An 11,078-nucleotide genomic window follows, 5' to 3' on the forward strand; every position below is an offset into this window, starting at 1 on the left:
AAAGCAGTTCTCCCCTGAAGTACTGGGATAGGGGTTTTCTGTCACAAAACACACAACATGTTACAGGTGCCCTAGGAACTCCAGGTTTGAGTAAATTTCTCTTTCACGCTGGGTGGAAAGGTAGACTCTTTCTCCTACATAAGAATGGGTGTTAACAAGTTTGCATGAAAAATAGCCTCTACAATACCCTGAACCAAAACTTCAGGGCCTTCAGCATACCTTTTCTGGACATATCTGATTAAGTTTGGCTTGGGTCTGTGAATGTGATTAAATGACATGACTTTTGGTGCTGACTGTTGTGGCCTCACAAAAAAAAAAAAGAAAGAAAAAAAAAGGATAATCAACTAGTCTAAGCACATACATACTTAGGGTTTAAGAACTCTTTATTGGTATTTTGCTGTCAACAGTGTAACGGTCATCATCTGTCTCAGCAGGTATGCCCAAGTATTGGGGGTCATATTCTCAGGTACAGTAATGTGCTACAGCAATCAACAAAAAAAAGAGTGTAGGGATGGAAAATGGTTTCAGTTATCAGTGTCTAAGCCTCCTGTTTCTGGCGAACCTTTGTGCACATGCGTGTTGCCCCAAGGACGCCTGAAGAAGCTGAATTATGTGCAGCAGATGTCACCTTTCTGGTACAGCAATGAAATGGCATGTGCCCTGCTGGTTGGTGATACTCCCCACGGCAGGAGCCCCTCACCCTCTCTGCCTCTTGAGCATTGTGATGTTTCGGTGGCCCCCAGCCTGCAGGGCAGCTCCTCCTCCTTGACCCCTACACAGCCCAGACATCCCACCTTAGCCTTGCTAGGCTCACTCCTACCACTCCTACCTCAGATAGCCTCAAGGAAAGGATCAAACCCCATTTTCTAAGTCAACATTTGGCTTGAAGGATTTCTGGGAACCTGAGCGCTGAGACTTTGATTCTGCAGTTTGCCTTGCACCAGTGGGTGGTTCTCAATGGACAATTGGTTCCTCTTTTGTAGGTGCTGCTCAGATGACATGCTCTCTGTTGCCTAATAGAGGATCCAAAGCTGAGGTTATATTACCTATATGCAGTTTAAACAGATATAAACAGGGAAGCTTGTACACATAAAAAAGAAACCACGTGCATAAATAACAGTGAATGAAAGTAGGCTTTGTGCACAAACCTCAGAGTGAATAGAAGTGCAAAGCAGCCACCTTTATTTGACTCTTTCTAGCTGTCTCTGTATTTTGTCCTCAGTTTGAAATACTGTGAATGCACTACTGGTCCTTATTAGAAAGCGTGTTGCACTCTTACAGGTTCAAATCAGCTTTGCCTTCAAGGCAACCCTGGAAACTCTTGATTTCCTCCTGAATCTTTTAAATGTCTCAGCAGATTTCAAGTATAAGGAAATGGATGTGATCCCACATCATCACAAATTGCTGTTGGCAAAATACAACTAGCTCAGAACCTGAGTTTGATGCACAGAGAGATTTGTGTCAATGCTGTTTAGCAAAAACCCATTGACCATGAACTCTGCAGAAAATTTCTCCTCTCTTGTGAATTCTCAGTATCTTTTACCTATATTTTTTAGTACCAAGCCTCAGAGCTAAGACCCCTTTTTTCTTGCAACTCTTACTTGGTTGTTATGACTGTTGTCTAGATGCACGGGATCTTTCCATGGTCCTGTCATTTCTCAGGAATATGCATTGAAAAGGAAGGTGGTGGGTGTTCACACAATGAGCTTAGCTTTTCCTAGGTGAGGTGATGCTCTACAAGATGTACTTAATGGAGCACAGGTTCAGGGCTGAAAACAAAACCTCCAGTAAGTTTAGGATTTGCAGATGCCTTGGGTTATTTGTGCATTATATTGACCACACAAATGGCACTTTGTCCAAATTCCACGTAGCACATACTGTACAAAGAGAGATGCAGCAGTTCAGCAAATTATGATCTTGGAGGAGGCAGGCTGTGCTTAGGGCAGCGTCATGTCAGTGCTGCCCCTTCCACCCTCCTGTAGATCTCTGCTCTGCTTCCCCCTTGCCTGTTGGTTTCTGGTCAAGACAAGTGACCTTCTTACCACTGAACGCCTTCTTGTTTCTGCAGTCATGGCATGGTACATTAATGACTTTTAGACGTGCATGGTGCACCTGTTGGTGCCTTTGCTTTAACTTGAGCTTCTGAGTGGTTTAGTTATGTAATTTTTATATTCCTGCTGCAAATATGAAATCTAGTTCATATATATATATGTATATTTACGTAAATACGTATGTGTGCATGTGAGTGTATATGCATACACAGTAGTAATAACTCTGTATTTTCTAACTTGCCCAGAGCTGCTTACAAGCAAATTCATATCCACCCAGTGCAGCCTAGTAGTGTCTTATCCTGCTAATTCATGAAACCACTGACTTGCATATCATGGGATTTATAAATATTACCATTAAAAATGTAGATTAGCATTACCTAACTAACAATGTAAGAGCAGTATGAACATTTTTCTTCTATGACTAGCAAGGCTGTAAAATCATAGAGGTTACACAATAGTCCTGGACTGGTGGTCAGACCCATTTCTGGAGGCAGCACTGGGAAAGGACCGTCCGCACGGACCCACAGAGGAGAGGGCAGCTGCTGCATCATCTGCTCGCTGGGGCAGAGCAATTGCCATCCACTTGCTGCTGAACCGTTCCGCATTTGAGGGGGAATGTTAAAAAGAAAGGAAGATATTGTCAGCATTAAAGTGCTTTAGCTTTAGTTTGAGTCTCCCAATCCAGTGTCGCTGTTAAGTAGGAACAAGGGAGAAGGGTGAAGCAAAATGCTTTCATGAAACCTGCACAACATAAGCACAAGAAACATGAGAAACATAAGCAACATAAAATATCAGTCGCTTTTTCATTTGTTAAAGAATTCCTAAGCAGATGTTCTCTCCTGAAGTCAAACAAAGGAAAAATGATACAGCTTTATTCCTCTTTCATGGTAATGTGGGTTTTCCCTAGTCTTAATCAAGGTTGGCAAAGGATAACAGGTGTGTTCCTCTGCTGAGTTGAAATGTTTGGTTTGTTTAATGCTACGTCCACATCTGAGACTGTCCTAGGATTGTAAAGAGTTGATTTGTTTTCTTCCTTGCTTTCTAAATCTTTTTCTGCTAGTGGCTTATCTTTTATTTTTGATTATTAGTTTCCCTGTGATAACAGCGGTAACATGATCTGAATTGGTAGTAACATCTGAAGACTTCTTCCTTGCTGACATGAAATCTTCACTTTAAAAAAATAATTGATTAAAACAGTTCTTTCCAACCTACCTGCTTTCTTTTTCTTTTCTGTCTGTTCTGTCCAGAACCAAACTGTCTTATTAACTGCCCCCTGGGGACTCTAACCCTGCCTGCCTCACTGCTGTAAGTCCTTTCTACCTTGTTTCCACAGCTTTCCAAAAGCGGTCATTTTGAACATGTGGGTTAACGAAGGGAAATAAATGACCACAGCTCCAGAGGTATTGGCACGCACCCAACATCCCTGCGGGGTCCCTCGTATGCGATGGTCAGGAAGCGCTCAGGATAGAAGCCCATGGCAGCATGGGCTATGAAGAAGTCACACTTAAGTCCAAATTTGTGCTGTTGGGGTTTTCTGATAAACATTAAAACATTGGCAAAATGTAAGACCAACGTAAAGGTGTGCAGAAGTGTTGGGGAGGGATTCAGATTTATAACCAACCTCTTTTTTTTTTGACAAATGCACAGCACTGCTCAGGGCTTCTGGCTGCCCTGGGCTCCATTCCCTCTGGCCATGGCTACAGCAGCAGGAGGAGAGGGCTGCGGAGTGGGCTCCAGCACCAGCCTGTGGCTGATGGACACCTTTGCTCATTAAGCTGTTCCCAGCCTAGTTTTGGCCAATGGCTGGGGTTGCCGCAGCGGAGGGGGGGAAGAAGCTCTGCAGACGTGAGCCATGACTGTCCACTGTGCCTCAGAGCCAGAAAACTGTTTTATTTATGTATTAATATAGGCACAGCCATGGTGGCTGACAGCCTGGCTTAGGAAATAGCTAGAAACTAAAGCTGACATCATCTTTCCCATTTTCAATGTCCAGGCTAAGAAGTGCTGCCTGTCCACCCACACCCCCAAGCAAACACCAAACTAAATTGCCCACAGGATATTAATTTTTTTAAAAAACATTTCTACTATGTTAGATACATGTGGTTAGTGAGGAGGGGGTTTCACAAACCATACCAGACAGTTTCCTTGTCATGGCTGGATTTCCTTAGCGCACACCAAGGAAGCCACACTGCAGGTGGGGTGACTGACTCAGCAGCCAGCACGTTATAAGCTTATGCTGCCAGTCAATTTTTGGCCTTGGAGGAACATCTATTGTGAACCCAGCTTTGCATTGTGCTGGGCATGTGTACATCACAGATAAGATGAGCTTAGCCCTGCCATTTGGTAAAAGCTGACCAACATCTGCTGGTGTGCTGGAGAAAGGCTTTTGAACTGGGAGGCAGCAGTGGAAATAAATTTTGTTATCACCATGCTGACTCTCATTTACTGCTATGAAACTAGGATAAAGCAGCCAGAAGCAAGCAGTGCTATAGAGATATCATTTTTAAGCTGCTGTTTAGAAAGAGGCTAAAACAAAACCCGCAGATCTCATAGCCTCAATTCACTGTGTTGTGCTGCCTGAGAGTATTGCTGCACATATGGATTTTTCTTAACAAATCTGAGTCTAGTGGCAGCTTTCACAGACCATATGTTGCCCTAGGTGCAATGGGATAAGGTGAAGTAAGGACACAGACTCAGTCTTCTTATTAGCAACAATTTGTATTTCAACCTTAGTGTGTTTTAGAGGGGCATTGTGAGGTTTATGGTGGAGAAGTGGGGTGGGGGGCGAGGATGCAGAGCAGCAGCAGTGCAGGCCTAGGCTCTGTAGCCCCCCTGAGCAGCTTCTGTGATGGTACCCTCCTCTTGCTGTCTGCAAGTGCCAAGGGCAGATGAGCACAGTGCTGCCTCGAGCGATGATGTGCATCTGCCGACCACCGTGGTGGCTGTGTATTGCCCAAAGGCACCGAGGTTCACCCTTCAGAGTGGTTTCCCCAAGTCTGACGAGGCACCCTCTCTGAAACACACGCCTGCACAAGCTCCATTTCCCATATCTCAGCTCTGTGTCTTCAAAATTGGTCTTTCTGTCATGTAACATTTCATGTTTGGTCCTCCCACTGCAAGAGAGGTTCAATGGCATATCACCTTGTTTGTTCACTGCCGCTCACATCATGTTACCTACTCCAATATTCTCCATCCCTCGTCCCATTTCTCCTTCTCCTTTGCTTCCTACTGCAACATTCTGCCTTGGTTTCCCTGTGCCTTACCATGCCAGAGCTTTTCCTTTGCATTGTATTATTTCTAGTGTCTCCTTGTTTATCACCAGTTTGCACTCTGATTTTGAGACTGGTTTTTATTGAACTGTCCTGTTGTCTCCAGTGACTGCTTCTCAGTCTATAGGTTGACAAACTCCACTGATTTGCTTTTCTAAATGAAACAGTATGCAGTGAAATTTAGAAGTTTGGCTTTGGCACTACAAGACAGACTTGTTCCCACAGTCACTCATCTTCATGTAAGGAGCGTTCACAGCAAGGCACAGTATAGCTGTGCTATGAGCAAAGTCCATAAATATTAGAAGCAATTACCAACTTAGTGCCAGGGTGAAAAATCACCACTGCACATTTTTCCTAATCTCAAAGGCAGGCTAACCAAGCTTGAATAGTGGAAAATTGGTAGAGGAATAAATTTTCAGGTTTTATCTATTTCTGTGAATGTCATCTTTAACATACAGTACCACTGAATCCTGTAATTCAGGCTTTAGCAGCTGGAAGTAAGGAGTGATGGTCCAGAAGATGAAATCTGTAAGTAAGCCTCATCTTTAATCCAGCTGGAGATCATAACTAGTCCTGTAGTCATTATTCTGCTGCTAAGAAGTCTTTCCTTCGTGTCAGTCTGAATTCTGAAGCAGACAAAAGGAGTCAGTGGTTGATTTTCACCCCACTTGCAAATGCCAAACCTGTCCCTTTTATGCCAGGTCAGCACTTAGAACAATGTGACGAATAGTGGATTTCCCTGAATTATCAAGCAAATGTGCCTCACAGCTCTTCTCTTTCTAGCACAAGGACAATTAGCAAGTGGAAGTTTGTCAGCTACTCCGGCTCATCCCAGGCCTCTTTCTTTCATTCTCTCCTTACCTGTTCCATAAATCACAGATATACATGCAGATACCTGGAGCCCATGCACAGACAGATGTTCGCTGCTTGCTTTTGTCCCATAACCTGACAGATGCTTAGCTTTCGTTTGAATTTTTTGTTTCTTAATTCTTCGTGCATCCAGATGGCCTCTAATGCAAGTCACTAACCGCTGTTTTGCTCTCTTGGCTGCCAAGGAACTACCTTGTTCTGCACTAGCCCCGTCCCTCCAACCCTGCTTCTCCCGGCCAGAGAGACCAGCGAACCGGCGCCCACCATCACGATGGGCTTCACATTCCCCTACTGCCTCACAGTCGCAGTCCAGCGGAGACCCGACTTCCTCAGAAGAGAGCGGAAGCAAGGAGCCGCCGGCAGAGACCCCCAGCCAGGGAGGCGAGCCGGCCTGACTCCGCATGGGAATAGGGGGGCTGCGACTCGCCTCCGCCAGGTCACCCGCCAGCCGTCTCCGCCACGAAGACGAGAGGTCCACTTGGAGAGGTCAAAGAATGTTCTCAGACGCAGCTGCTGAATGTCCGACCTGGGAAACAGAGGTGTTTCTAGAATGAAACAGTTAATGTGCCTGTAATAACTTAATTTTTTTCATAGCTGAGAAAACTATTTTTGTCTCCATCTTTTCTACATACAGTATATTAACAAAAAAAAAGGGTAAAAATTATATAAAGTAAGATTTAAAAAAAATGTAAATTAAGTTTTAAGGGAATTTGAATACGTGCTCGCGCTCTCTCCAAATACCGACTGCCTTTTGGTTATATTTGCACTGTTATGTTTTCGATTTTGGTTTTGGGTTTTTTTGGGTTGGTTGTTTTTTTATTATTTCATGTAAAACTAGGGTCTTAAGTTAATTTTATTCTATTTTAATGTCAGTGTTATTGGTTTTTAAAAGTAAGGTTCTTAAAGATGCTTCAACTCTCTGAAGCGATACCTTTTAAGTAGTGAAGAAAGCCATTAAGCTAGTTCACTAGACTTGTATCAATTAAGATGGAGGGGAATACAGGTAAACACAAGAAAAAGTGTAAAAAAAAGAATGCCTCAGAAAGTCTTATGGAGTTAGCTGTAAAATACACCTACAATACTTGACTTGCATGCCTCTGGGTCCTCGCACTTTAGTGCATGTACATACTCCTACTGTACTTCTACCATCACATAAATGTGAGTCAATCTGTTTCACTGTAATATTGTTGTGAATTTACCTGTACTGTACTTTTATTGTTGGTATTCTTGCATTGACTATACAAAACCAGTTTTTAAATTATTGTTAGCAGTTCAACTGGCTGTGTACAGTGTTTACTGAGAACTTCCTTCGTTTTGGGAAAACCACGGAGATCTCTGGGCATACTAAATTGTAACTGGTCTTGTTTAAGAGTCTGGTGAAGACCATGTGAAGTGGAAATAAAACTCTCAGTATTTACAAGGTGCTTGAGTTCTTCGTGATTTTTCTTTCTGATGGTACTTCCCAGGTTCATTTAACTGGGGGGTGGTGGAAAGCCCCCGAACTCCTCCTATATTCATAAGGGAAGAAGAATGCTTCTTTATATGCAATAAATCATGGCAAAGCCAAACATTATGCTGTGCTCCACAGACTCCTATAAGCACTGGATAAGGCCATGGGAAGGTTTCTAAATTCCCTCACTGAACTCTGTGAAATGGCTGCTCACAGAGATAGTGGGACCTGTCTTCTCAGTTCCTCTGAGGCCGTATGTCTTGTTGCTTCAGTCATTCATGGGAGTAAAAACCAGTCAGCTAAACATAATACCAAAAATATTACACATCCCATGTTAATCTAAGCTTATGTCTTGTCTGCATTACACACAGAGACCAATAAAAGCAGGGTTTTAGTAAAACTGGTGGCTAACACTGAGAAGTAAATGCAGCTGACAATTCGTGCGCTTCCAAGAGATGGAAGCCTCTCGAGCTATTTTGCCTGGGACCATCTGTTTGGCCACATGCTTTCTCTGGGAGCCCCAGAACTGCTCTGGCTAGTTATCCCATCACTGAACTGGCTCATTCCTGTTTAATTTCCTTTCTAGAGGCTTTCTGAGGCTCATTTGTTGAAGAGCACCATCTGGGATCCCTAGAAGCCTCCCTGGTTAGCTCTGCTGAGCGATAAGCCCCTTGCATCCTGTCCTGCTTTCTAAGAAGTTTAATTCAGCTGTTGGAACAAACTTCCTAGCTGTTGGGTCAGCTCCCAGATACCAGCCTGTTGAATTCTGATTTCTCCCTACAGTCGTTAGGACCATGGCTATTAACAGTATCAAAATGTCCACCTGTGGGTCATCATGATGAAATTTGCCACTTACCAAGATAGGCAGTGACTGAAAAGTACTGTTGTATCAGCCAAAGCAAGCGGTATCCAGTGCTGTTCCTGAGCAGCAATCATCACATTAGGTGCTAATTGCCTTCCCAGTTGTCTCAAAGCCTCACTGCTAGCATTTTTTGTGAGTGCTAGGTTGACACTCCCAAGTCTGAATGCTTAAGATTGTCCATGATGGCCACCCTACTTGCTTCAAAATTTCTCGCTGCAACACTTTGCTGAATTGTTGTAATGATTTCAGTTTGGGAGTGGAAGGAGGAGCACCTGCAAGAAGTGTTTAGAAGGTCAAAAAAGAGTCACAATGGTTGTTGAAAAAGACTTAAGCCACAACTGAAAGATCCTTGTTTGAATTCAAAAGCTTAGTTACCAGGAGCAGCTTTGCACGGAGAGGGTGAGGGGTTGCTGCTTCCTTAAAAGCGCTTTCTCCTAGATAAAGTAAGTAAAAGTTGCAAATGAATGAGCAATGCTGACTACCAGCAAGTAAAAATGCTGGTTTGTTTTTTGTGACAGCTGTAATTTATTTTTTTAATGATGCAGAAGAAAATTCAAGTGACTGGTTTGTAGCTTTGATACCAGGAATTTGTATTTGCCTTTCAAATCAAGAATACAGCAGCCTGCAAAATTAGCTGCTGGCCATCCTGAAATAGGATCTCTGAGGATGAGCAGTTGCCTGTGGCTTGACAGGTAAAGTGCTTATGAAACAGCAGGAATCTCTGAAACACAAGTGAGACAGCAAGAAGGAAAAGGTTAAACAAATAGAAATTCTGTGGATTAGCTTAAAAAGAATCATGTTAATTAAACATAAGCTCCTTTCTAGTCTAATTAGCAAATACAACAACATTGAAAAATTTCACATTTCTACTGGCTTTTTGGAAACACCAGGGCTTTTATCTTCCAATATTGCTGCTGGTGGGGTTGGGGGATTCCCCCCACCCCCACATTATTCCAGCATGCTCCATAATTACTTAAATAAATCATAGAATAAATGACAGGTCTGTAGACCATCTAAGGTTATTTTAAAAGCTTCTAAGAAAGTCTGCAGCTCACTCAGTGTCTGTGCGGTATCTGAATTATTAACTCATGAATAATCAGGGCAGGATATGTCTCAGAGATTGCCACACAATTTAGTGTAAGGGAATATAAACATGTCTTTCTCAGCTTTGCCTGTTGAGGCTGAAATAGATAGCTGGATTTCACCTAGGGGTTTGTGGAGCCTGAGACGATGGCCTTGGGATATCGCCTGGTCTGATACAGTGGGGGTCAGGAGCAGGAGTGTGATCCATGGCATCCCTCTTAGTCTACCAGCTTTTGGGGCAGGCTGGGTACCCTGGGTGTTGGAGTGTCCCTCCTGTCACAACATTGTGGGCACCGGGCGGGGGGGCAGTCACTCCTTTCTCCTACTTCATGCCTCTCTACAGTCAGCTGCCCACCGACACACTGCCCTCCCCTTCACACAGGCTTAGACACCCTCACCTTATGGGCAGACATGGATACATACCACTGGCAATGGTGTACGGCCTCTTAACTCACCTACCCAAGTCCACAAGGAAAGACCTGAAATAGGACAACATGGCAACACCCCATCTGGTGATGTGTCTTCCCATGGGGAAGGACCATCCATCCCCACCACTCCCTTCCTCTCACGTCCCTCTCTGCACAGAGGAACTCTGCCTGCACGTAGAATACCAAAGGCATGCATCTTCCCCCGCCACTTCCCTGAGTACCTGGAGCCATCAAGCTCCCTCATGCTCTCTTTGGAGGTACCACATCTCTTGCTTGCTTCCCTGTTCCCCTGTTTTGACTTCCTTTTATGTAAATCACTCCAACCTGCTAGAGTATTATTAAGCAGCTAAGTACATATAATTTTCATATGAAATGACAGATAATGTCTTCAGTCTCCACATAGCCCAGCCTGCTTTCTGGACAGGCTTAATGGCTTCAAGCAAAGCCTGCTTCCCTTCCCTGTTTATCATCCTCTTATCCATCTTGCAGGAGTACGAGACGCTCTGCCTTCAAGTTTGGGTGAAAGAGATTACTGCCCTGCTATAGATGTCTCTAAAATTAAAACAAAAAGTCATCTGTTGCTCAAAACCACCATTATTTTTTCTAGCAGAGCAGATTTAGGACTTTTTTCTCTCATTATCTATGATTTGCTGGTGTAGAAACACCTTCTGGAGGGCAATCTGAGCACCCTCTGAAAAAAAAAATGAGCAAAATCCTGAGAGCACTTGGTGGCCTGGGCAGGATTTTGCAGGTGAGGGAGGGCTCAACAGGCTGCTCAGCAAAGTCAGTGCAGCTGTTCATCCTAGAGCTGGCCTGAAGAAAGGTAATGCTCCCTACAGAGTAAGTAACTGGAGGCAGAGGTGTGGCTGGGGCTGCACAGACCCAAAGCAGTTCCTCAAAAATCCCTCGTTTGGCAGAGAAGTCTCTGGTTTGGCAGCCATCCATTGCAGGTTAGAGGAGGTCGAGAGGTGGGTGGCAGAAACACTCCCTTGCTGGGCACAGGGCACCCACATGCCTGGGTTAGTCTTGCCCAGGGTGATGGACTGAGATCTGAGGAGAGACGGT

At 44.0% G+C, this 11,078-nt stretch overlaps 1 protein-coding gene across 7 annotated transcripts in view; it reads left to right on the top strand.

Moving 5' to 3' along the window:
- Positions 1–7,612, top strand: part of MTCL1 (microtubule crosslinking factor 1) — a 110,774-nt gene extending 103,162 nt beyond the window's left edge. For 4 of the 7 annotated variants that reach the window (XM_064442984.1, XM_064442987.1, XM_064442986.1 and 1 more), the window contains one exon: positions 6,376–7,612. In XM_064442984.1, coding sequence (XP_064299054.1) covers positions 6,376–6,585 — 210 coding nt within the window. In that variant the 3' untranslated portion in view covers positions 6,586–7,612. Of the gene's footprint in view, positions 1–3,298; positions 3,357–6,375 lie in introns of all 7 variants that reach the window. The other 3 variants (XM_064442989.1, XM_064442990.1, XM_064442991.1) reach the window with 1 other exon arrangement.
- The last annotated feature ends 3,466 nt before the right edge of the window (positions 7,613–11,078 follow it).

Source organism: Phalacrocorax carbo, chromosome 2, assembly GCF_963921805.1.
Source record: "Phalacrocorax carbo chromosome 2, bPhaCar2.1, whole genome shotgun sequence".
Lineage (NCBI taxonomy): Eukaryota > Metazoa > Chordata > Aves > Suliformes > Phalacrocoracidae > Phalacrocorax > Phalacrocorax carbo.